At 34.6% G+C, this 24,048-nt stretch overlaps 1 protein-coding gene across 8 annotated transcripts in view; it reads left to right on the top strand.

Annotated features, from left to right (window-relative positions):
* Nucleotides 1-24,048, top strand: part of LOC145293082 (uncharacterized) — a 721,286-nt gene that overhangs the window by 654,794 nt on the left and 42,444 nt on the right. For all 8 annotated transcript variants that reach the window (XM_080139435.1, XM_080139436.1, XM_080139437.1 and 5 more), the window contains one exon: nt 13,252-13,390. In XM_080139435.1, the coding sequence (XP_079995561.1) occupies nt 13,252-13,390 (139 nt within the window). The remainder of the gene's footprint in view (nt 1-13,251; nt 13,391-24,048) is intronic.

Below are 24,048 nucleotides of genomic sequence, written 5' to 3'. Positions count from 1 at the left end.
CTGTTGTTTCTGTTAACTGTGTTACATAGATAACAACCGACCTTCCCGAAATGTAAATATTAAACTTAATACGTTGTTTTGGGGGGTTGCTTTTTTTTAATTTTTTTTATTTATTTTTTTTATTTATTTATTTTTTTTTATTTTTTTTTTTTTTGCGTTACGGAATTCTAACTTCCCGATCTGGAATGTAAACGTGTTTTTGTTTGTTTGTTTTCGGTGATAATTCCAATTCCAATCATTTTTATTGGGCACAGGAATATAGATAAAAAAAATCCATCTGAAATGTGTGTGCACACCCTCGCTTTTATCGTTTCTCCGGCTCAATATCCAATAATTAATACGTCAGTAAAAAATAGAAATACGGACATGTTGAATATTTTCTATATCATAGATGAATGTTTAGTATTTTGGGTAAAAAAATGTTAAATACTCGCCGAACCCGTGAAAATGTAATCAACAAATATGCTTTAATAAAGCTGATATCTTTCTGGATAGCGCAAAAATTTAGATGTTTTAATAGAAAAATCAATAACACGCAGGTAGTATGGGTTTATTCACATTCCTATGAAAATAGTGTCAATAATATTTTAAATATAGAACTTACCCAAATGAAATTAATTAAGAAATACTAATAAATACTCAGAAAGTAATATTGTGCTTTATATAATAGAGTGAGGTCGCACGTATGACAGCATTATGAAAACGATCGAGCTGTGTGCAAGGTAACGTCACAGCGAGGAAGAAGAAAAGAAAAGATTATAAAAAAAGGACAGAAATAGGCATTTCACACGTGGTCTGGGAGCAACAAGTAAAGTCTTTATAGTTATTAACTCCCTCCCCATCAAAGAAACACGTCAAACAACGGGTGAAGGTGAGGAAGAGACAAACCAGTGGGTTTTTCGGCGGACTCTTGTTAAGCACATGGGAGTATAAGAAGACTTTTCAGCAAGAGACAAAGCGCTATTCTAGAAGTATCTGTAAATAAATGTCTGTTGTTTCAACTGAAAAAAAATTAGTTGAATGTTTTCCTTTGTCTTTGTGGCATTGCGACTGTCGGCATACAGCGTGTGGGTCCCTACTGTTTACATGTAACGACTACGATACACTTTATAGCTCAGTTTGGAAAGTATGGGGGCAAGTTCTGGTTGTATCAATGCAATTAATAAAATCATATTGTAAAAGACACACTTTCATGTACTTTTTCATTCCATAACCCATTGGTAGGCAATGTTCTTCGTTTTTGCGCTGTTTATTTTTCAAATGTGTTTTTTTTTGTATGTAACGTTTCGATGATTTATTTTTGTTAAAAAAATAGCTGCCCTCGAAATTAGTACGAATTGTTTTCTCTCAATATTTTAACAATGATCATATTATATTAGTAGTAGTAGTAGTAGTAGTAGTAGTAGCAGTAGTAGCAGTAGCAGTAGCAGTAGCAGTAGTAGTAGTAGTAGTAGTAGTAGTAGTAGTAGTAGTAGTAGGCTACATCAAAAGGATAACACTCTCACATTCTTGTCCAGTGGTTGTCAGATTAGAATTTGTAAAGCCAAATTTCACGAATTAAGCCATTTTTGAAGCAGTTTCGCTTAAAAAAATGTATTTTATCCTTTATCAAAGCGCAGTGTACGGACTAACTAGGTTGGTTGGTTGTTTTTGTTTTACAGCATATCAACCCCTTTCAAGTTATTTAATGCCGAATCCAGTTATTTTGAAGAAAATTTTTTTTAATAGAATATATTTTTCCAAGTCTGTTTCTATTTACCCCATAGTTGGGACCCTAACAGGTACTACCACTCCGGGTCAGAGTGGACCTGGGAGCAATTGCAATGAAAGGGTGGATCCACACTTCCCAAAGCCCACAAGCTGGGGCCTCATCATCGGATATAGTTTAAGGTCATATTCAGGACCACTAACTAAGGAGGGAATAAGCAGATAATAATATCGATAAAAAAATACTCTGATTATATTTGAAATCTCATTGGTCATTGGCATAGTGATTCGTTTAGAGGAATATATTAATCAGCGAAATTATAATCAATAATTCAAAAATCGATTTTATACATTTACTAGCAGGGATACTCAATGTTGTCCGGGATTCAATAAGTATCAACGTATGTTTCACCCTTCCACTGCTAGTAAATGTATAAAATCGATTGTAATCGAAATCGATTAAATCGCCTATTTTCTTATTAAATCGATTGATTGCTGTCTCTATTGTGGAACCCATAGTTGTGCACTGAGAGGGAACTTCACATTCCTCTTAGCACTGACTTAGTCCATAATACATTGTACTGTAGAGAACCTACTGTTGATTCTATGAAATTATTTTTATATATTATGGCTAAAATCAAAGTTTAAAATGAAACAGACAAGTATCTCAGGGGTCAATCCTGGGCCCAACTCTCTTCCTGATCTACATTAATGACCTCCCTAAACACATACTTAAATCATTCGTTGACATCTATGCTGATGACACGACCATCTGCGGCAACACATCAGGGGCTGTGGATGACAGAGTTCTCTCTGATTCTCTCTCCTCTGATCTCGAGCGCGTGGTTCGGTGGGGGAAGATGTGGCTGGTTACCTTTAATGCATCCAAGGCCAAACTCATATCCTTACATCATCAGCGCCCTGATCTCCATCTGGCATCAATTGTGATGGATGGCTCTCGTCTGAGTGAGGCCCCGTGTTTTGACAAGCTTCTGGGTTTGACCTTTACTCCTGATCTGAAGTGGAGCACGTGCATCAGGTCTGTTGCCAAGATCGCTGGAAAGATGGTGGGATCCTTCTACTGCTCCAGAAGATATCTCACTACTGATGCAATTCTCTATCTGTATAAAAGCCAAGTGCGTCCAGGGATGGAGTGCTGTTGCCATGTCTGGGCAGGAGCTGCTAAAGACAACCTGCCCTGCCTTGACAGAGTACAAAATAGACTTCGTGGCTTAGTGGGGGATGCCCTTTTTTCTACCCTGCAACCTCTCTATCACAGAAGAGACGTTGCGAGCCTATCCTTGTTTTGTCGTTATTTCCATGGCAGGTGCTCGTCTGAACTCCAATCTCTGGTCCCCCCTCGCCAATCTTTCACGAAAAACACCCGTCTAGCTGAATCCCTGTGAAAATTTTCCCCCATTCTATATCTGTGCCTAAATCAAAACGCGGATTCCATGAACAAAGCTTCTTTCTTAGAACTGCACGCCTGTGGAACTCGATTCCGTCTGCCTGCTTCCCACCGGACTACAACTTGGATGTGTTCAAGTCCAATGTTAACAAACTCCTAATAAACCGGCCCCTTAAGTAAACACTTCCTCAAATCTCCACACTAACGTAATGTACTTGCAATAACCCTTATCCCTGAGTGGTTTCCGGGCCTTGATAAGTGGTGATCACTGTATAAAAAAAAGTATCATATTTCAATTTTGCTCTAAACAGAAACACTCATTTCGAACGTGCCCTGTCATATCAAAGAGCCTACTGTTTATTTTATATGCCTTTCTACTTGTGTGATGATAATGGCTTGAATTAAAGTTGAAAATTCAAAAATTAAGTATAATCGTTTAGTTGTGCTCTAAACAGAAACATCCTTTTCAAGCGCGCCTTTGTCATATAAAAGAGTCTACTATTCTTTAATGTTTGTTTTTTAATTGCTTTCGATTATCGAGTTTCGATAATTATCGAAGGCATTCCGGCACAAACCCTATTTAAGAACATTCCCAAGCACATAAGGTTCATTTATGTGAAATTAAAAAAAAAAAAAATCGCCCCCGCCATTTTGGAGTCCATAAGAAACGAACTCATAGATACACAAAGTATCTATTATATAATAAAGATTTTCCATATTCTTTTTAAATCAGTTTATAAGAGGCGATTTTTTTTTTTTTTTTTTTTTTTTTTTTAAAAAGGTCACTCGCGTCTTAACCATTGACACGTTCATGCGATTTCTGTCTCCGGTCGACAAATTCCACAAAATTCAACTCGCTTAAATGTCATTTGCATATCCGATATTAAGCAGACATGGGCGGGTAATGATTTTTGTCGGTCGAAAAAAATATACCCAATCATGCTGTATGGGAAAGGCTAAACGTTGATATGCACATTAAAAGAGCAACGCATTTATTCATATTTAATTTTTATTGTTTTGTTGTTGTTGTTGTTGTTGTTGTTGTTGCTGCTGTTGTTGTTGTTGTTGTTGTTGTTGTTGTTGTTGTTGTTGTTGTTGTTGTTGTTGTTGTTGTTGTTGCTGTTTTTTGTTGTTGTTTTTTTTATTTTTAATATGAATTGACGTGTGTACGCACGCACTGAGAGCTTTCAGTTCGGGCCCACACGGCAACGTCAGTCCATTAATAGACACCCGCATCTACACCCCCGTATATTATGATATGCGCATGCGCTCTTAATTTATCTACGTACAAAGCATATCTTGGTTATGAAACGGCAAATTTATCTCTCTCTCTCTCTCTCTCTCTCTCTCTCTCTCTCTCTCTCTCTCTCTCTCTCTCTCTCTCTCCCTCTTCGTTTTTCACTTTCGATGCTTGAAGGTCAGTAAAGGCATCAGTCCGCCCACCCAGTCACATATATGATAAATCTGCGTAGACATTTTTGAATCTACAAATACGCATTCCCTTTGCAGTGAGCTAATGATTGTATCCTCCGAATGGATCTATTCAGAGTTGGATCCGAATTTGGAATGCGAGTTTAAAATCCAGTCAAGAAAATACATCCATATATATCTATCTATGCACTTATCAAATTAAGAACAAAAATTAAAATATGGTCAACTTTCAGGAAAATCGTAAAAACTTACCTGTATCTTAAATAGTATGTGACTAAACCCTTTACCCGGCCATTTTTTTTTTTAATCTGGCAACACCGGGTGTGTAGAGTCACATATATGAGAAATGTGTAGACATTTTTGGATCTACAAATACGCAGTCTGTTACATTAATTTAATAATTATAATCCTCTAAATAAATCTATTCAGAGTTGGATATGAATTTGCAATGCAAGTCAAAATCCTGCTATTTTTTTTTTTTTTTCTAAATGAACCAAAAAAAAAAATTCCTGTGTCTTCAAAAATTGTATCTGGCATTTTTCAAATCATAACGTACAAACTAAATAAACAAAGAAACAAGGAAAATATTATATACACGATATTAGAAAACGCGTCTACATCAAACGGGGGTCACTTTCATATTTTTGTCCAACGTTGCCAGAATGGTGGTTTTAAAGCCAATTTCGCGAATTTTGGTGTTTTTGGAACGATCTGACATTCAAAAATTGTATTTTTCCTTTTTCAAAACGTAACGTACGAAATAACTTAGGAAAAAAAAGCAAGCAGAAGGTTATGTAGATTAAAAAGTATAATAATCTAAATCTTAATGCAAACACAGTAACCCTTATCCTCAAGTGGCCTCCGGGCTTTGATCAATGGTGACTCCCATGTAAAAAAAAAGCAATAAATATTCATTTTTTTATTATTATTATTATTATTATTATTATAAAATAGTTGCCAACTAACTATAATTTAAATATCTAGATAAGTAAAACGCTTGTAACTTGTACATTAAGTTGTAGCAATTTAACGTGTATTAACATTATATCACTCAAACACGGTAGTGTTTGTTGAATATATGGTTAAGTGGCAGTTTTAGTCATTTAGAGTTGCTTTAAAGTTTCACCGTTCACTCATTTTTCGACCAAATTTCAAACAATTATTACAGTTTATAGATCACCTTCTCAGCTATATTGTGAATTCTTTTTCCCCAATTTTCGTTCAGTAAAACAAAAGTTATGATGAATTTACTGGAGCTCAAAATCGTAAAAAAAATGTAAGAAGATGAGCGATGTATTTATGACTGGTTTCCATGCAACCGTGTCGCTTCAGCGACTACTGCTGCTACTAATTCACTGCTCTCGCGAAAAGAGAAATAAAAAGTGAAACAGAGAGAATGAAAGAATGAAAGGGAGATAATCTGGGGATTTTATTGAAAGCAGACGAGTGTCGTACATTGTTATTACATATGTGTATGTTATGTTTATGGGGGAGGTAAAAAATAAGACTGAAATTAAACAAAGAACAAGTAAATTTACTGGAAGCCTGGAAAATACTGGATTACAATAGAAAACTGCGAGTATGAAAAGTAATATGATAAAGCTTAAACGTGGAAAAGTAAAGGAATAGTTGTTAAAACTGGAAAAGAAAAGGACAAGATATTCTAGTAAAAATATAATAAATTCATAACTTAAAATATTGCAACATTAAGAAATTTTTTAATGCAATTTATAACATTATATAATAGATTCTTAATGCTATAATATTGTAAGTTATAAATTTATTATAATTTTATTAGAATAGTTTTTCCTTTTCTTTTCCGGTTTTAACAACAAGTCCTTTACTTTTCCATGTTTAAGCTTAACCATATTACTTTCCATACTCGCATTTTTCTATTGTAATTATAGTATATACGATGCCAGAGGTATATATTAAAAACTGGTTTACCTGACGAGAGAATTTGATTTAAAAATTGAAGAGTCGTTTATTTTTATATATGCGACATCAGTTAATTTTCAATTATTTTATCGTATCGTAATCATCTTTAACGATCGGTTGATCTCATTTTTAATATGCGTGAATTGTGATACCTTTTATTTCAGTTTCTTTTTTTGAACATTGTAATGCTTGGTATGGTGCAGCCAAACCAGCTGACAACATTGCCCTGCTTTTTATTGAAACCAACCGAGAGCTCTTTTTAGCATCTTCGCTGTTCTCTTAAGTGCAATTGTCTGGATCTGTTTTGCACTTAGTTCACCAGGAATATTAGTTAGGTAGGACTTCAGGTTCTTCTTCATAAGCCCTATGGCACCTATAATAACTGGTATGATTGATATCTCATTAAGATTCTAGTTTGGTGGCGTTTCATATCGTACATGAGACCTTGATATATGGTATATTTCTATGTGCATTGTTATCGTGCTAACACACAATATCTTAGAATTAATTCAAAACTTAGCAGCTGACATGTTTCCAAACATTATAACAAGATTTTTAAAATCACACATGTTGATTAAATGCCCTTAACAAGCCTCTCCCCTTAGCAGATTTTTGCATAAATAAAAAAAGAAAAGAAAAAAATGGCTGGCGACCTTGTCACTTCAGAATCAAAAGCGATGCTTCCGGTTAAAATCTATTATTTAAAATTTTTCAAGGAGGACTTGATTTTGAATTTGGATCTTGGTGTGACTGGTTTTGACAGCAATATATCAAGTTTGGATATTTTGGAGTTGCGAGTTTTGACAGGAGAATTTCGAATTTGGAGTAATCGGGTTTGAAATCAGAATACCGAATTTAACCCTCGAAATTTTTAGTTGGAAACGCAGCATAGTTACCAATCCATCAGGAAAAAAACTAAATAATAATTAAATTATAATTAATAATTTAAACTTGATTATTATTATTTTTTTATAAAAAAGTCACCTCTTTTCAAGGCCCGGAGGCCACTCGAGAATAAGGATTAATGACTGTACGGTAGTGATTGGGATAATAGCGTAGTAATCGTTAGTAGTGGAAATTTGGTAAATTGGATAACTTAAGATGATGGCTCAACAAGAACTTGTTTACGTTGGACTTGAAGACGAGCATAATGTAGTAAGATAGAAAGCAGGAACACGGAACAGAGTATCACATGCGTGCAATTCCAAGAAAGAAGCTTTGTTCATAGAATCCATGTTTAGGCACAAATAAAGAGTGGGGGACATTATTGATAGTGGTTTCCGGTAGACGAGTTTTTTCGTGAAAGTTTAGCAAGGGTGGAGCATTAACTGAAGATCAGGCTAGCACTTGCCATTAAAATAACCATGCATCAGAAACAGACTCGCAACGTCTTTTATATGGGAGAGAGGTTGCAAAAACACCAGTCTAGCTGAAACCACTGTCAATAATTTTCCCCACTCTTTATCTGTGCCTAAATCAAAACGTAGATTCCATGAACAACGCTTCTTTCTTAGAAGTGCACGCCTGTGGAACTCTCTTCTGTTTGCCTGTTTCCCACCTGACTACAACTTGGATGTCTTCAAGTCTAACATAAAAAAAATTCCTGATATAACATCCCCCTTAAGTAAGACACTTTATCACATCTTCATTACTAACGATTACTACAATATTATTCCATTGATTACTGTACACGCAATGACACTTATCCCCGAGTGGCTTCCGGGCCTTGATAAGTGGTGACTACCATATAAAAAAAAGAATAGAAAAGGGCATTACCAACTAATCTACGAAGTTGGTTTGGAACTCTGTCAAGGTAGGACAGGTGCTTCGAGTAACCCCTTCCCAGATATGGCAACAGTAGTTCATCCAATGGCGTACTTGGCTCTTATACAGGTGGAAAAATGCATCGGCAGTGAGATATCTACTGAAGCGATAAAATGATCGAACCATTTTTCCAGCGACCTTTGGAAAAAGACGGTGTACGTGCTCCATTTCAGATCACAGATAAAAGTCAGACCTAGGAGCCTCCCCAAGATGAGATTCGTTTATTTCAATGCCATAATGCAATAGAGTTTTGCCAGTTTACAAAACTTTTACAAATGTAAATAATGCGAGTGCAATTAACTCGTTTTGGATACAAACAAGAAGATCATTCCAACAGTTCACGTTATCAGCACTAACATGTCGACAGGCAGTTCCTCCAGTACGCGAAGTCTCATTTTTAGTAAGGATGCCGGTGTGCAAAACAAACGTCTATGGGTGGGAGCTAAAACGGTGTACATCCTCTTATGATGATTCAAAGAATCTATTCGCGTCCAGTATGCGAAGCAAGCGTCTGCCAACACTTGCCCTGCAAATTGTTTGTACAAATTATTATTTTGTGTATCGAAGCAGCAATGATATGTCTTGATCATCAATAGTCTTACCAACTCACTGCCACTAATCACTTGTAAATCGCAATCTATTTAATAATAACGTGTTCTCAAATTATCAGAAAATCTACTTGGGCATTTGTCTCTTCGTGTATCAATTCTTCTTAATCCGGATAATTTGTTTCAATTGCCAGCTCTAAAAAATTGTCGAATATATATATATATATATATATATATATATATATATATATATTCCACCCTTATTCTTTATATATATATATATAATTTAAAGGAGATTAGAACAATAGTCTAAAGAGCAGAGTGTATTTTAATGTAATAGTAAAATTACTAGTTTAATTAAAATACAGGAAAGAAAAAGTGCTCGTTGTAATTTAGATATATAATAAGCTCGATAGGTAAATATCCTAGAGCTAATTTAATATTTAGTAATGTGATTGATAATTTAAAAATCAAATTATAATTAAATTAAAAATCCGTTTCATGAGAAGAAACAACAACAAAATCAATTATTTGTACGATCGTTTCGGAAAACAGTGTTTTTATTGTGGTAGACATCAAGTTACGGACAATAATTATTATATATAGTTTTTTATTAAACAAGGTTTCCTCATCAGCAAATTGTGAAGGGTTTTTATTAAATGTAAAAGACACCATGAATAAATCTAGCATTAAAAGTAAGGCAGATGTATCTTTTAATTTTTATTCCACCCTTATTCTTTAGTCTCTGAGCCATACCCATACGCATACATATGTGTGTGTGTGTGTGTGTGTGTGTGCGTGTGTGTGTGTGTGTGTAAATAGAACGGGGAAATAATTCTTGAATAACACCTTTATATGGCCCCGCATAAGGATTTAATGCTTTTTTCCCGCTTGAATTTATAACTTTCGGGATCTGTGTTTGCAAAAATTTTGGCAAGTTTACCTTCGATACATCAAATCTGTTAAGTGACCATTTTTTAGTTTCGTTTTAACGTCGGCAAGATGAGGGTTGTTGATATCGATTCCTTTTTCAGGAAGCTGAAATGTTCAATTGTATCCTTGGCGGGTTTATCGGAACATCACTGAGTACATTATCCCCAGGGAGAGACAAGAAACAATCTATCTACACTGAGGAAGGAAGAAAGTTCAAAACTTGAAGATCCATGAATTAATCATCGCAAAGTGTGAAAGTACAATAAAGTCAAAATATGTTTCCAAAACGGAAAATTAATTCAAGATCCCATTTTAGGGAATTACAGCAGAGACATTGAGTTCCTTAATGCCTTTCTGCATCTGAATTAGGCAGGAAAGCATTCCCTTATAATCGGATATAATTCAATACAATTTTACACGTTTGGTCGTGGTGGAATATTTACAGGAACTGATATTTCGCCAACTTTGAGTTTGGCGCGTACTCCAACAAAATCTCGCCCACGAGATTTGTTTTAAAAAAAAAAAAGACTAACCATCATGCAATTGCAAGTGTTCAAATGCGAATTCACAACAATATATAATATTGTCTTATAATGTTTTATATGTATACATGAAATAATAATAAATTATATGTAATTATCCACAGATACGTGTTTCGTTGATTTTACGACTCATCAGTGCAGCTAGAGTTAACGAGATTCGAAACAGAAACTGCAATTACAGATGCTCTACCACCAAGCCACGGACTCGGTTGGTGATGAGAGAGATTATGAAATATTTAATGTTACGGTTTATATATTCTTATATTTTATTTTATTTTATTTTATTTACAATACTAAAAATTGAATGTATTCAATTACATTTTTTACAAAAACGAATTATAATGTTTGGTGAGAATTACCGCACCACGGAGATAGTGACGGAAAGATAGTGAAAGAATTTAGTAAATCTAAGAGTACGTGCAAGTTTAATATGCTTTTAGAGTTAAGAATTTGACTCAGAGGCGAGCAATGGAACTATGTACGTATAGGTTTCCGATTGGTTCGTTCACCCGTGTAAGATGGAGTAGTTTCAAATCGCATTAGCATTTCGACAACGTTGGTTCAAAGTTAATTAATATACTACGAAACTGTGAAGCAATTCCGCTTTGTTGTACTGGGTTCAATTAGGGAATTTTTAACTCTTGTGCACTGTGTGTGATGTGTACAAATTACAGACTACTGGACGACTACTGATTGGTGGCTTGAGGATATTTTATAATATTAACAAATAGCTCGGAGCAAAGGATAATAAACCCAGAGTTAAATTAATAAACTATGACTTAAGTTGGAATGGTCGTGTTTTTACGTATTCGCGTTTAAACATGTAAAAATTATATGCCATAGCCGAGCCTCGATAATCGCTCAAAAATCCAAAAATTAAACAAATTACTGGTAGAACATTAGATTTTGGTAATATTGGTGACATTTATTTTATGTGGTTCGATAAGTATATATTTTTTTCATTTTTTTTTCATTTTCGTTATTTGAGCGATTGTAACGTCGAAGGAACAAACAAACAAAACAAAAAGGAGAGAAATAAAAATCCGACTCTGTAAAGATCCCCCGTGGCCGCTGGTTACCAGATTGCAATGGTCGTAATCGTCCTTCTCCCGGCGGCTCTCTACAAGATTCTTCCGCGTCGCAGGCCTCATTGTCGGTTCCCGATGCCGGTGTCCGCTGAAAATTGATTAGCTTCTCATGTAGGCCGAAAGAAAACAAACGCAGCTGGTTTCTAGTCTACCAAAAGTTAATTCACAAAATTTACAGGTGTTTTACATATATGCAATTGTTGAGTTCGATCTCATTACACCAGAAAACAGTCCGGGATCTTATTCTTCGTTCTCTATGGTAGCGACGGTGACGGACGGGGAGTATGGCGGCTCTCTGGGGTTAGTGCTCTTGTCTCGAGATTCGGCTTCAATCTGCTAATTTTGGTGCGGGCATTTTCTTCAATATTGAGGAAAAGGATTGGTTGGGGTGAGCCGCTAGACCAATCATCGGTCAATACATTATTTCGGGGAAGTCCCGATTCCTTGCACGGACTGAAAACCTGGGATTACAGCTCAATTTCATTCACACGCTCACCCGACCCTTCGTGACATTGCACTCAAAAGCCAGACACTTCGCCAAGCCAGGAACGAAATTATATTTCGTTATACTTTCCAAATGACATCTGTTGTCATTTTTCTCAAACAATAAAATGTCTCTTTTACAAAAACACAATAAATTCATCCTTTCAGCTAGGTTACCCGCCGCTGCCCGGGCACCCAATAGTGCTTAACAGACAATATTAGTATAATTACCCAGTCTCACTCAGTGTTAAGATGGTCCCAATTTCCCCCAATGGGGAGCTGTATAGCTCTCTGAGGCGGTCACGCCACTACTCGACATTTTTTAGTGCAAGTTAAATGCATTTATTCGTTGTTCTTCAAACACAACGCAGTTCATTATATTTTCAAAATCTTTTCGCACACACGGGCGCTTTTTAAAAGTCTCTGTCCCCGCCACCGCAGCTGGTGCAATATAGCGCTTTCTCGCCCTTTGTATTTACACGTCCATCTTACCACGATTGCACCTCGCTTCTCTTACTTGAGCACGTGTTGTCCTTTATTCTTTTTCTTTTTCTTTTTTTTCTTGTGAAGACGGCTCGCACACACACACACACTAATTTGCATAATGCTTTAACAGCTGCTTTTCTCACACGCGCACATACACGCTCTGTTACAATTATCGAGGCTCAAATGAAATCACATTTTGTTTTTCGACAGGTTTTCAACTTCCTGTATTTTAAACTAAAAAACTTATCTTAGTAGGCTGATAGTATCTTATCTTGCATTCGGTAACATTTTTTGTTGTATATATATATATATATATATATATATATATATATATATATATATATATATATATATATATATATATATATATATTACTCCCTTTTTGCTTTGTTAGCTATTCTGAAACAAAATCACCAATTTTTATTATAAAAATATACTTTTCCTTGGATAAAAATACAAGGTCTTTTGTTAACGGCTTTTAATTTTAATATTTTTTGTTATTTTCGTTTTTCAGGTTTTTTTATTTTAATTTAAATTTTCTTAGAGTAAAAAACTGTCCAATAATGATGCTATTTTTCTTTTATTACAATGATTACTGTTTTCATTTTTCAATTTATTTTCCATTCGTAATAACAGAATTGACATATTTTTTCAATGAAAAAAATGTCCATCGTTTGAGCAGAAAGGAATCACAAAACTTTCGTTCGTCACTCTCCGGCATATTACGTAAACAGGCCGAAATAACCCGACGATAGTACGGCCCTTATTCTGCATAAGTATTTTTTTTTTTTTGTATAGGTTTAGGAATTTTTCTGTGAACACCTTTTGATTTTAATAATTTTGTTTTTAATTTTTGTTTCCAGGTTTTTGATGCATTCATTGTCATGGCGTCCTTCGCGCTTGATTTCGTGTTCCTCGATAGTCAGTGGTATGAGACGGGTAAAGACGCCAGCACTATTCTGGTTTTGTTGCTCCCTTGGCGAGTTGTTCGGATTGTAAACAGTAAGTCAGTTATACCTCCTCTTCCTCCTCTCTACCCCTCTCACTTATTCTCTCTCTCTTTATATCTCTCATTTCCTTTCTCTTTCCCGCTCTCTTTTTAACTCTTTTTCTCCCCGCTTTCTTTTCTTCTTTCTCATTTTCTTTCTCTTTCTTTCTCTTGATTACTCTAGCTACTTTTTCCAAGGGACTCACCACTTATCAAGGCCCGAAAGACACTCGGTGATAAGGGTTAATAAGTGTACGGTAGTCACTGAGAAAAAGGGTATTAATAGTTAGCGGTAGAAATAGGGTAGAAATTGATTAGTAGGGGACGGCTCAACAAGAAGCTGGGTACATTTAACTTTAAAACGACCATCTTGTAAGTCGGAAAGCAGGCACAGTGGAACAGAGTTCTACAAGCTTGATAGAATTTACGTTTAGATTCAGGTAGAGATAGAGAGTGGGGTAAATTGTTGGTAGTGATTGTAGCTAGACGAGTGTTTTGTGAAAGATTGGCAAAAAGGGCATAGATGAAGCTCAGACGGGCACTTACCATGAAAATAACGATAGAGCAGACAGGCTAGCAATGTCTCTTCTGGGGGGGGGGTTGCAGGGAAGAAAAAAGGGCATAACCTACTATTTTTTCGAAGCTGGTTTTGAACTTCGTCAAAACAGGATAGGTTGCTCCGAGAAGCTCCTGCCCAGACATGGCAAGAGAACTCCAGTTTACGACGTTTCTGATTCTTATACTGGTAGAATATTGCGTCGTTTTATTGAGCGGTAAAATGACGCAAACACTTTCTGGTGACATTAGCAACAGATTTGATGTAAATTTTCCATTTCACTTCAGGAGTAAAGGTCAGAAATAGACATTTGTTAAAACGGGGAGCCTCATTTAAACGAAAACCATTCATATCAATTGAGGCCAATTGAAGATCAGAGAGTTTATCGTTAAAAGATAATGTAATGAAAAGGGACAGACCCCAGTAAGTAAGAAAGTTTGAAAATTATATTTGGAAAAGGTTAGAATCGAACCCAATCAGAAAAGTTAAAAAAGAATACTTATTGAAATCCTTAGAATGCAGAACGATTGTCATTGTTCTCGCAAATAACCAAATATTATTTATGCCTGGGATAGATATTTAATTTAGGAATGCATTCGATTGTTCATTCTTTTTTAGAAATAACTGGATATTAAATATGTCACTTAAAAGAATGGAAAATACGAGTTTAGAAATAATGATTAACAAATATGTTAGATATTGAACAATTCAAATTGGGACTTCTTTGTTTGCCAAAAGTGTGCTTGGACATACACAGGTAAAATCCACGTGGATAAACTTCACGTGGCGAAGCAAGCTTTGATTCATAAAGAAAGGAGATTTACAATATGTTGAGACAGAGTTCGAAGTTAGAGACAGTTACAGTGAGAGACAGAGCCAGGGAGAGCTCGAGTCGGCCACACTGGGAGATGACACCCTCTTGGTGGCGAGAAAGGGGGAAGATACAATAATGTAATCATAAAGGCTTGAATCCCTGACCACTATCATCAATCAGCTGGTATGAATAAAGAATCATCTATATTTGTAAACTTGTCTCGTCGTTGTCTTTAATGTGTTTTGTCTATCATCTTGTAAACGAACTTTGTATAACTCCCTCAAAGTATTATGTGTTCCTCCACCATCATCAATAATGTATCTTCCCTCTGTGTTAGCAAGAACTGTTGCATAAATGTCTCAGCTCCGTAATAATAATAATAATAATAATAATATACATATATATATTAATAATAATATATCTATTATTAATAATATATATATTATTAATAATAGATATATTAATTATAATATATATAATATTAATAATATATATGTATTATTAATAATATATACTAGCATGGGCGCCTGGTGTTGCCCGGGCATTTGGATGTGTATGTTGAGCAAAAAAAAATGGTAGTAGGGAGGCAGGCTCGAACCCGTACCGCAAAGGAGTAAAAGAACGGGGTAAAACCTAACGTTTATGCTTTTACGACCACCGCCAAACCGGAAGCGACATTTTTTTTAATTAAGGCTAGACAATCTAAAGGAGAGGATAGCTTTAAAAAATATCGGCGAAAAAAGTGACCCCTCCCTGTAGAAAAGTGCCTAGTTGAAGGGAAGGTATTAATGTTTTTAGCCAATTTTTCGATATTTGTCGTAAGAAAGGTCGAACTTTAAAACGATACTGATCTTGGTAATATCCGTCGAATCTATTGAAAGTTTAAGGCATACGTGCAAACAGACACACATACATACATTTATATATTGGTAACTAAAGATTTTCGACCCAAACTGACGGAAAAGCTTGCTCTATATCTGAATTCCCTTTATGTAAAATTTCAAATATTTAGACCAGAAATTGTCTGAGTAATTTGGAAGAGACCGCAGAGGTCAATTTTTTTTAACTTTGACCCCTATATGACCCCTTAAAATTTATTGTCTTGGGCTCAAATTCATCTATTAAGTTAGATCCATGTCCAAGTAACCTATATCGAAAATTTCAAGGGCGTAGACCCAAAATTGTCGGAAGGGTTTGGTAGAGTTCTCAAAGGTAAAATCGTTGAACTTTGATCCCTTAATCGCCAAATTTCTGGCCGGAAACCGATCACATCGATTTTTCCAAATCTCAGTACCCTGTATATTAAATTTCGAGTCTGTAGACTTAAAATTGACAGAGGTATTGTGTAGAGAAAATGTAGACAGACACACAGATACACAGACACGTTCACTTTTATAGATATATTGATAGATATTAATAATATATATATATATTATTAATAATATATATATATATCAATAATATATATATTAATAATATATATATATATTATTAATATATATATATTATTAATATATATATATTATTATATATATATTATTAATAATATATATATATTAATAATAATAGTTATATTATTATTAATATATATATATTAATAATATATATTATTAATAATGTACATATTATTAATAATATAGATATTAATAATAGTATATATTAATAATAATATATATATTATTAATAATATATATAAATAATAATATATATTAATAATATATATATTAATAATAATATATATATTTATAATATTATATATATATTAATAATATATATATATATTAATAATGTATATATATTATTAATAATATATATATTAATAATATATATATATTATTAATAATATATATTAATGATAATATATATATTAATAAAAATATATATATTAATAATAATGCATGTATTATTAATAATATATATATATATTAATAATATATATATTAACAATAATATATATTAATAATAATATATATATTAATAATATATATATATTATTAATAATATATATAGATTAATAATATATATATTATTAATAATATATATATTAATAATATATATATTATTAATAATGTACATATTATTAATAATATGTATATATTATTAATAATATATATATTAATAATATATATATATATATTATCAATAATATATATATTATTAATAATATATATTATTAATATTGTATATATTATTAATAATATATATATTATTAATAATATATATGTTTTTAATAATATATATATATATATATATATATATATATTATTAGTAATATACATTATGAAGTCCCCAAGAATCGTCACAGTCGTCGCCGTGATATAAACAGTATATAAATGTCATTATCATCCTCTGTTCTTCTGATATAAACAGTATATGAATGTCATTATCATCCTCTGTTCTTCTGAGTCCCCATTATATATTGTCTCAATATATACCCGCTACAAAACAATAAAAGCTTTGTCGTGGATGCGTCAAAATTGACCAAACATTTTTTACTCCCTTGCACTACATGCTTAAGTTCCGAGGAGAGAGTAGGAGAGATCTTGGTCGTTATTGGCCTTTGAGGTGTTGACATATGCGTATATGTCGAGGAATGAACTTTAGAATGGGATTTGGGAGATCATTTATGAAGATAAACTCATGGGTATCAAGCCTCTGTGCATCTACTTTGGACTTGATGGACTGGCCATATGACCCTCCTTTTTCTATAATGCTTTTGCGGCGATTGCTAGAAGTTCTATAGCCAACTTTAGTTTTAAAACATCTATTACGTTTAAAGAAAAAGGAAAAGACGTATGGTGATTAGTAAGTTACGCTCGACGAGCATGCGAGTCTGCTCTCTCTTATTACCTCTTTTGAGAGTCGAACTTTGTGAAAATTGTTGTCGTGCCAGAGAGTTCTTCTAGTGCCGTGTACTAAGAGTCAGCTGTTTCTGTTGTCGGTTACTGAGAGACTGCTGTCTCAGTGACGTATACTGAGATCCAGCTGTGTCTGATGTCGTGTTCTAAGAGCCAGCTGTGTCTCATTCCGTGTATTGAAACTGGCTGACATGGTGGTCCTAGAGAGAACAATGACGTTACAGTCAGGCGTTACGCAAGCCGTGCTCAATAAAAATAATTTACCAGACAAGCACGTTTTCAGATCTTGTAGTGTGAACGTTTGACTACGATAAAGCTTGTATTCTATTTTTTGCGATAGTCCAAATGTTCTTAATTTTAATAGCCTATGAAAAGATCGTTTACGGGGGATTCTTTATTAATTGTGCCCGTCTCGTGTGGACGTCTCTGGAACGGGAATTACGTCTTAGCACAGCAACCAGCTACCTGGGTGAATATACAATAAATCATATATATATATATATATATATATATATAAAGCGTGGGTATGCCAGTGGTTCTTCTCTTCTGTCGGCATAATTATTAGGAGGACTGTTGTACTGGAATTGAACGCTTGTATAAAATGTGACAGACACATTTTTAAAAATAAAAATAAAAATTTATTTCAACACTAGCGACTGCGCCGCGTCGGCACGCACAACGCCGAGTTAAACACAAAATCGAGTACACTCAACATCAAGTACACTCAACATCAAGTACACTCAACACTGTGTTACCATCAACGCTTACCCTGTGAACTCGGAGTATGGGAAATTTCCATATGCACAGAATAAAATCATGAAAACAACAAAAATACCCTAACTAAGGGTAAGGATAATGAGTAAACGTTAGATAAAACGTTAGTCAAAATTATTACGAACTGGCCAGGATACGAACCTGGAATCTTCTGATCCGTAGTCAGACGCGTTATCGATTGCACCACAATGTATACCGAAAGATGTTACCGCGACTGTATACAGACAGTGCTTAATTCCTTTGGCATGGACAGGTAACTTTTTCGACAATTGCACGAAACGGCTCAAAAACCCTTATTTCGTAAAAGTACGGAGCGCGTCTTGTCACCCTTATCTTCATCGCCACTATGAAATCGACGATCCTATCTCCTATCTCTGCTACCATCAACTGCATCGGCTTCGTAAACGTTCAACATGCGCCGGTGAATGCTGATCGGTTCCATCTTTTTGTCTGGAGATATTCAATGACATATCAATGCTTCTGACGCAAGCCCATGACAAGGGTTGCTTTCTTAGCGTCTCACACCGTAAACATAGTAATAAATGCATAAATTCAGCCATTATAGCAACGTAATTTTCAATCACCTCTGATTCACTCGTTTGGAAAAAAATACTTTTGGAACGGCCCTCATTTAGTTCTAGGATTGAGTTATGTTTGAAAAAAATCTGTGTTAATTTTTCTAATTATCAATAATTTATAATTAAGTGAATCTCTCTTTAAATTATCTGTGGAGTTTTCTCGTTTAATATTGATTCAATCACTCTCTAATATTTCTTAATATTTTTGTGAGAACTTTGTAAATTTTCCAAAAATGTGGCAATCAAGCTACACGGATTTTTCTGCGCTTCATCTTCTTGATGAATCCTCGCGAGGACGAAACGTGAAAATTCTGTGTAGGTTAATTGCCATACTTTTTTCAAAACTTACTATATAGTCATATTTAGGTATCGATCAGTTTCTTAATAAGTACTGAAAATATTATTATGTAGATACATATAATAATTCCGATACGACCTGAGCATCTGAAAGCAACTGGGAGCAGCTTCGAGCAGCTGGCAGATGACCGCGACGCCTGGCGAGGTGTTGTACCGCAGGAAGTAGGGGAAAGGATAGGACAACAGAAACCTGATGCCGGGGGATAGGAGACGATGCAGAAAGCAGCACTAACAATTCGCCGACTCCAACACGCCATTCTCCTTCCCTTGTCTATGTGACAGAGAATGGCATATTCGAATAGGGCTCAAGAGACACGCGCGAAAATGTCCAGACAATCCGCTGAAACACCAAGGCGCATGTCATTATCCCTCAAGATAAAAGATTGCCTCCTCCTCCTCCTTCTCCTCCTCCTTCTACTATATATATATATATATATATATATATATATATATATATATATATATATATATATATATATATATATATATACACACCAGGTTATAGATATTCAAGAGTGATAACTCAGGAATTAAACGAGGTTATTGAAGGTGTTAAAGAAAAGTAGAGCCATATATATTTTTATTCATATAAATAAATTTTATATATATATATATATATATATATATATTGGGCGGAAGTCTCTCGGGAGCTCTTTCAGCTATCATCTCATTACGAGAAAATCGATAACGTAAAAATAATAATACTATGTCGAAAGTAAAGACTTCTGATGGGGACCTATTGAATGTGCCAAAAATTACGGGGACACTAAATAAAAGTTTATTAACGTTTTAAAAGAACCATCTAACGCATTGTGCCGGCAGAAAGAAACATCTAACGCATTGTTTCTCTTTGGGGAACTGTGAATCTTTTCTCCCGCCCCCCCCCCTCGTTGTGCCATTATTTTATTTTATTATAAACGTTAATAAATGTTGTGCCATTATTTTATTTTTTTATAAACGTTAATAAACTTTATTTTAGTGTCCCCGTAATTTTTGACACATTCAATAGTTCCCCATCAGAACTCTTTACTTTCGACAGAGTATTATTATTTTACGCTATCGATTTTCTCCTGATAAGATGATAGCTGAAAGAGCTCTCGAGATACTTCCGCCTATTATATTTAAAACTTTTTTTTAAATAAATTCTGTACCTCTAAACATTTATTCATATATATATATATATATATATATATATATATATATATATATATATATAAGAACAAATGATTAATAAAACTTGTTAAAAACATATTAAGAAGAGTTAAAAACTTGTTCTTATTAATTATTTGTTCTTATTACAAGCTCTATTTCCTATTTGGTTTCATTGAGCTTTTACATCTGGTTAGGATTACTTTATAAATAATAATTCTTTAATATTTATAATATATTTTAAGTTTGCTATTTTTGATTATCTTGGTAAACTTAATTGTAATTCTTATTTTGTTGAAAGTAATGCTGGTTTGCGTAGGTCAATCCTCACTTTCCCATCCCAACCAACCTAATCCAGCGGCAGGACAGGGTCGAAACAGCTGAAGGTCATGTGGTATATAAAAGCTTACAGAGATATCGACGCGATGTCCATTTACAAACAGTGCCTGTTATTTCCAAATTGTAATCTCTCTGATACTGACTAGTATCAACGTTGCTTAACTGCAATCATCTAATTAAACTGATTATGCCGCATGCCATCTATCAATCTACAATCACAGCAAAAACAGTATATTTTTCTCTGTACCGAAAACTAAACTGAATTTTCATGAGCAGTGTTTGTTTCCTAAGACTTCTCATCTATAAGACACCTTTAGGCTGCTTCCTAATTGAATATAACAAATCAAATACTAATTTATTTTTATTGCGGACTATTATCCTCATATTTATTATTAGTTGTTGTTTCACGACGTTTCGGTCAACTATTCCTCTGTCCTTCGTCAGTTCGGCTAACTATTCCTCTGTCCTTCGTCAGTTCGGCTAACTATTCCTCTGTCCTTCGTCAGTTCGGCTAACTATTCCTCTGTCCTTCGTCAGTTCGACTAACTATTCCTCTGTCCTTCGTCAGTTACCACCTGACGAAGGCCAGAGGAATAGTTAGCCGAAACGTTGTGAAACAATAACTAATAATAAAGATGAGGATAATAGTCCGCAATAAAAATAAATTAATACATAATACTCATCTCAATAATGAATTCCAATTAAAAAAATTCTATATATAAGTCAAATACTGACAAGTACTTGTTGAAACGTCTTTAAAAAAAATCTGCCCATAACCCTAATACTAACTCTAACCTATTCTACTCATCATTTGCAATCTCTAATCGTTTTTTACCATCTAAACGAAATTTCTAACTCGACTTACAGGCCTTGATAAGTGCCCGATCAGTTAGTTGAAATATACTTTGCCTATCCCTAGATTTGCGAGCGTCTTACAAACATATTTAGATGTGTACATGTTTATAGATATCAAGATGCATTCAAATTGATGCGGTGATTATTTCTAACGAGCTGTTTCTCCCGATTAATTTATATCGCGTTGGTATTCTAATCAAACAGAGCGCCTATCGGCCGCCACAAAAGATCAAAACTCTTCAAGCGAAATCAACCGTTCTTTGTCTCTTCGAGTGTGAAGTAAATGGGAACCAACGGGTCTAACAGGGTCATAGCTATTCCAATGAGTTGGCGCCTCGATATTGATGACATACACTACAACACCGAAGAGAACGATATATTATCATCTATATATCGAAAATCTTGGAAAGAAGAATCCCAAACACATCAATAGTAAAAATAACCCACCAGCGGCGAGGAAGGCTCTGCTATATAAAAACCACACCTGGGACTATACAAAGGATCAAGTCCCATGCACTTTTGCCAGCGATCGGGGTGGTGGCTGTGCATGAGCGTCCAGTATGCGCTTTGCCACTCTGAAATCGACGAACTCATCTCCTACCTGTGAAGATATCAAATGCATCGGATTCGTAAACGTTCAACAGATGAATGTTGATCTGTTCAATTTTTTTCTGCATGAAGAAATTCAATGACGCACCTCTGCTTCTGACATACGATACTGTTTGCTTTCTTAGAATCTTACACCGTCACTATCTGCAACAAAGAGATGAAACTTTCCGGTCATGAATGCATAAGGTCAGATATCTTAGCAATGCAATTTGCAGTCCCCTCTGATTGATTCTGTCGGAATAAAAAATAGGAGGCATTACTTTTGGAACGTCGCTTGTAGAATCGGGTTTATACGCATCGATTTTTTTTTGTTGTTGTTTATTATTATTTTAATCAATTACTCATAGGATGGGTCACGTGAAGTTGTAAACATCCTTGACGAAATTGTTTTTTTATACTAATGAATCACTGTTTATCAAAGCCTGAAGGCTATAAAAGGAAAAATGATTAAAGTATTTGTCGGAAAGACAATGACAAAACACAGAAGATAGTTTAATTTAATCATTTCAAGAGACAGCTCAACAAGAATTTGACTTCAGAACAACCACGTTGTAGTCACCTGAGAAGCGGCCCAGGGTATTGTGCTCCACCGATGCGGAGTTCTCGGAAAGAAGCGATGCTTAAAGAAATTCCGTTTTGCTCTAAGTAAACTGGGGAAATTAAACTTTTTTTTTTTTTTGAGACTCACCCCAAACAAAGGATATCGTCATTTGGACGTAAGGAGCTACTATGTGGGACCATGCTTGGTGAAGATTAAAAAGATGTTGGTTTACCTTACATTTAAACTTCTGCATATCAGTACAGCCAGGGAAGTAGGCAGCAGAAGTGGACTTCCAAAGCCTAACTGCTCGAGGAAAGAAACCATTGGAGTAGAAAGCTTTCTGGCATTTAGGAGCCTCAACAGTGAAGGGGTGTGATTTTGCTGCTAAGTAAGTTTGTCGGGGATATTTAAGTCGAGGGCGCACAAGTTCAATTAATTCATCAGAGCGCATTCCGATAAAATTCTTGTAAAATAAGCGCAGAAATGCAACATCGCGGCGATGGGACAGGGGTTTGAGCTTAGTTGATAAAGCGAACCCTATTAGATTGGAGAGTCATTTTTTGGATCCTATCCAAGAGGGAGAACCTAGTTGTAGATGTACTACCCAAATCTGTCAACAATATTTGGCAAGATGTGGCAATGGGCGAATGGTGGCTTTGTAGCGGTACAGGATATTATCCAATACTATTGCTAGTCCACGACGAGAATCATTTTTGCCAACACTACGTCACAGTTTACCGATCTATTCGTTAGTTCTCTTAAATAAATTGATTATGCGTTTGTTTTGTAACGTGTCTGTTACACTTGAGCTGTATCGTTACAAATTAACACTCTGATTGCATGCTGTCTGAGACTTCGTCACAAAAAAAAGAAACATAAAAAAAAAGAAAAGAAAAAAAATCCGGCTCGGCATTTTTTTTTTTTTTTTAAGTGCAAATGAAATTCATTTATTCGTCGTTATTCCAACAATAACGCATTTCATTATCTTTCAAACGTTTTTTGCACACATATGTGTTTTGCAACGCTCTGTTGTATAACATAGCCAGCGCTTTCTCGTCCTATATCTATCTATCTATCTGTCTATCTATCTATAAAAGTGAACGTGTCTGTGTGTATGTGTGTCTGTTTGCGTGTCTGTATATATTTTCCTTCGCAATAACTCTGTTAATTTTAAGTCTACAGACTCGAAATTTGATATACAGGGTACTGAGATTTGAGAAAATCGATGTGATTGGTTTTCGT

Source organism: Euprymna scolopes, chromosome 14, assembly GCF_053919585.1.
Source record: "Euprymna scolopes isolate OS-2025 chromosome 14, ASM5391958v1, whole genome shotgun sequence".
Classification (NCBI taxonomy): domain Eukaryota; kingdom Metazoa; phylum Mollusca; class Cephalopoda; order Sepiida; family Sepiolidae; genus Euprymna; species Euprymna scolopes.
The sequence above is the reverse complement of the archived record's forward strand: the minus strand, read 5'-3'. Positions and strand labels throughout refer to the sequence as shown.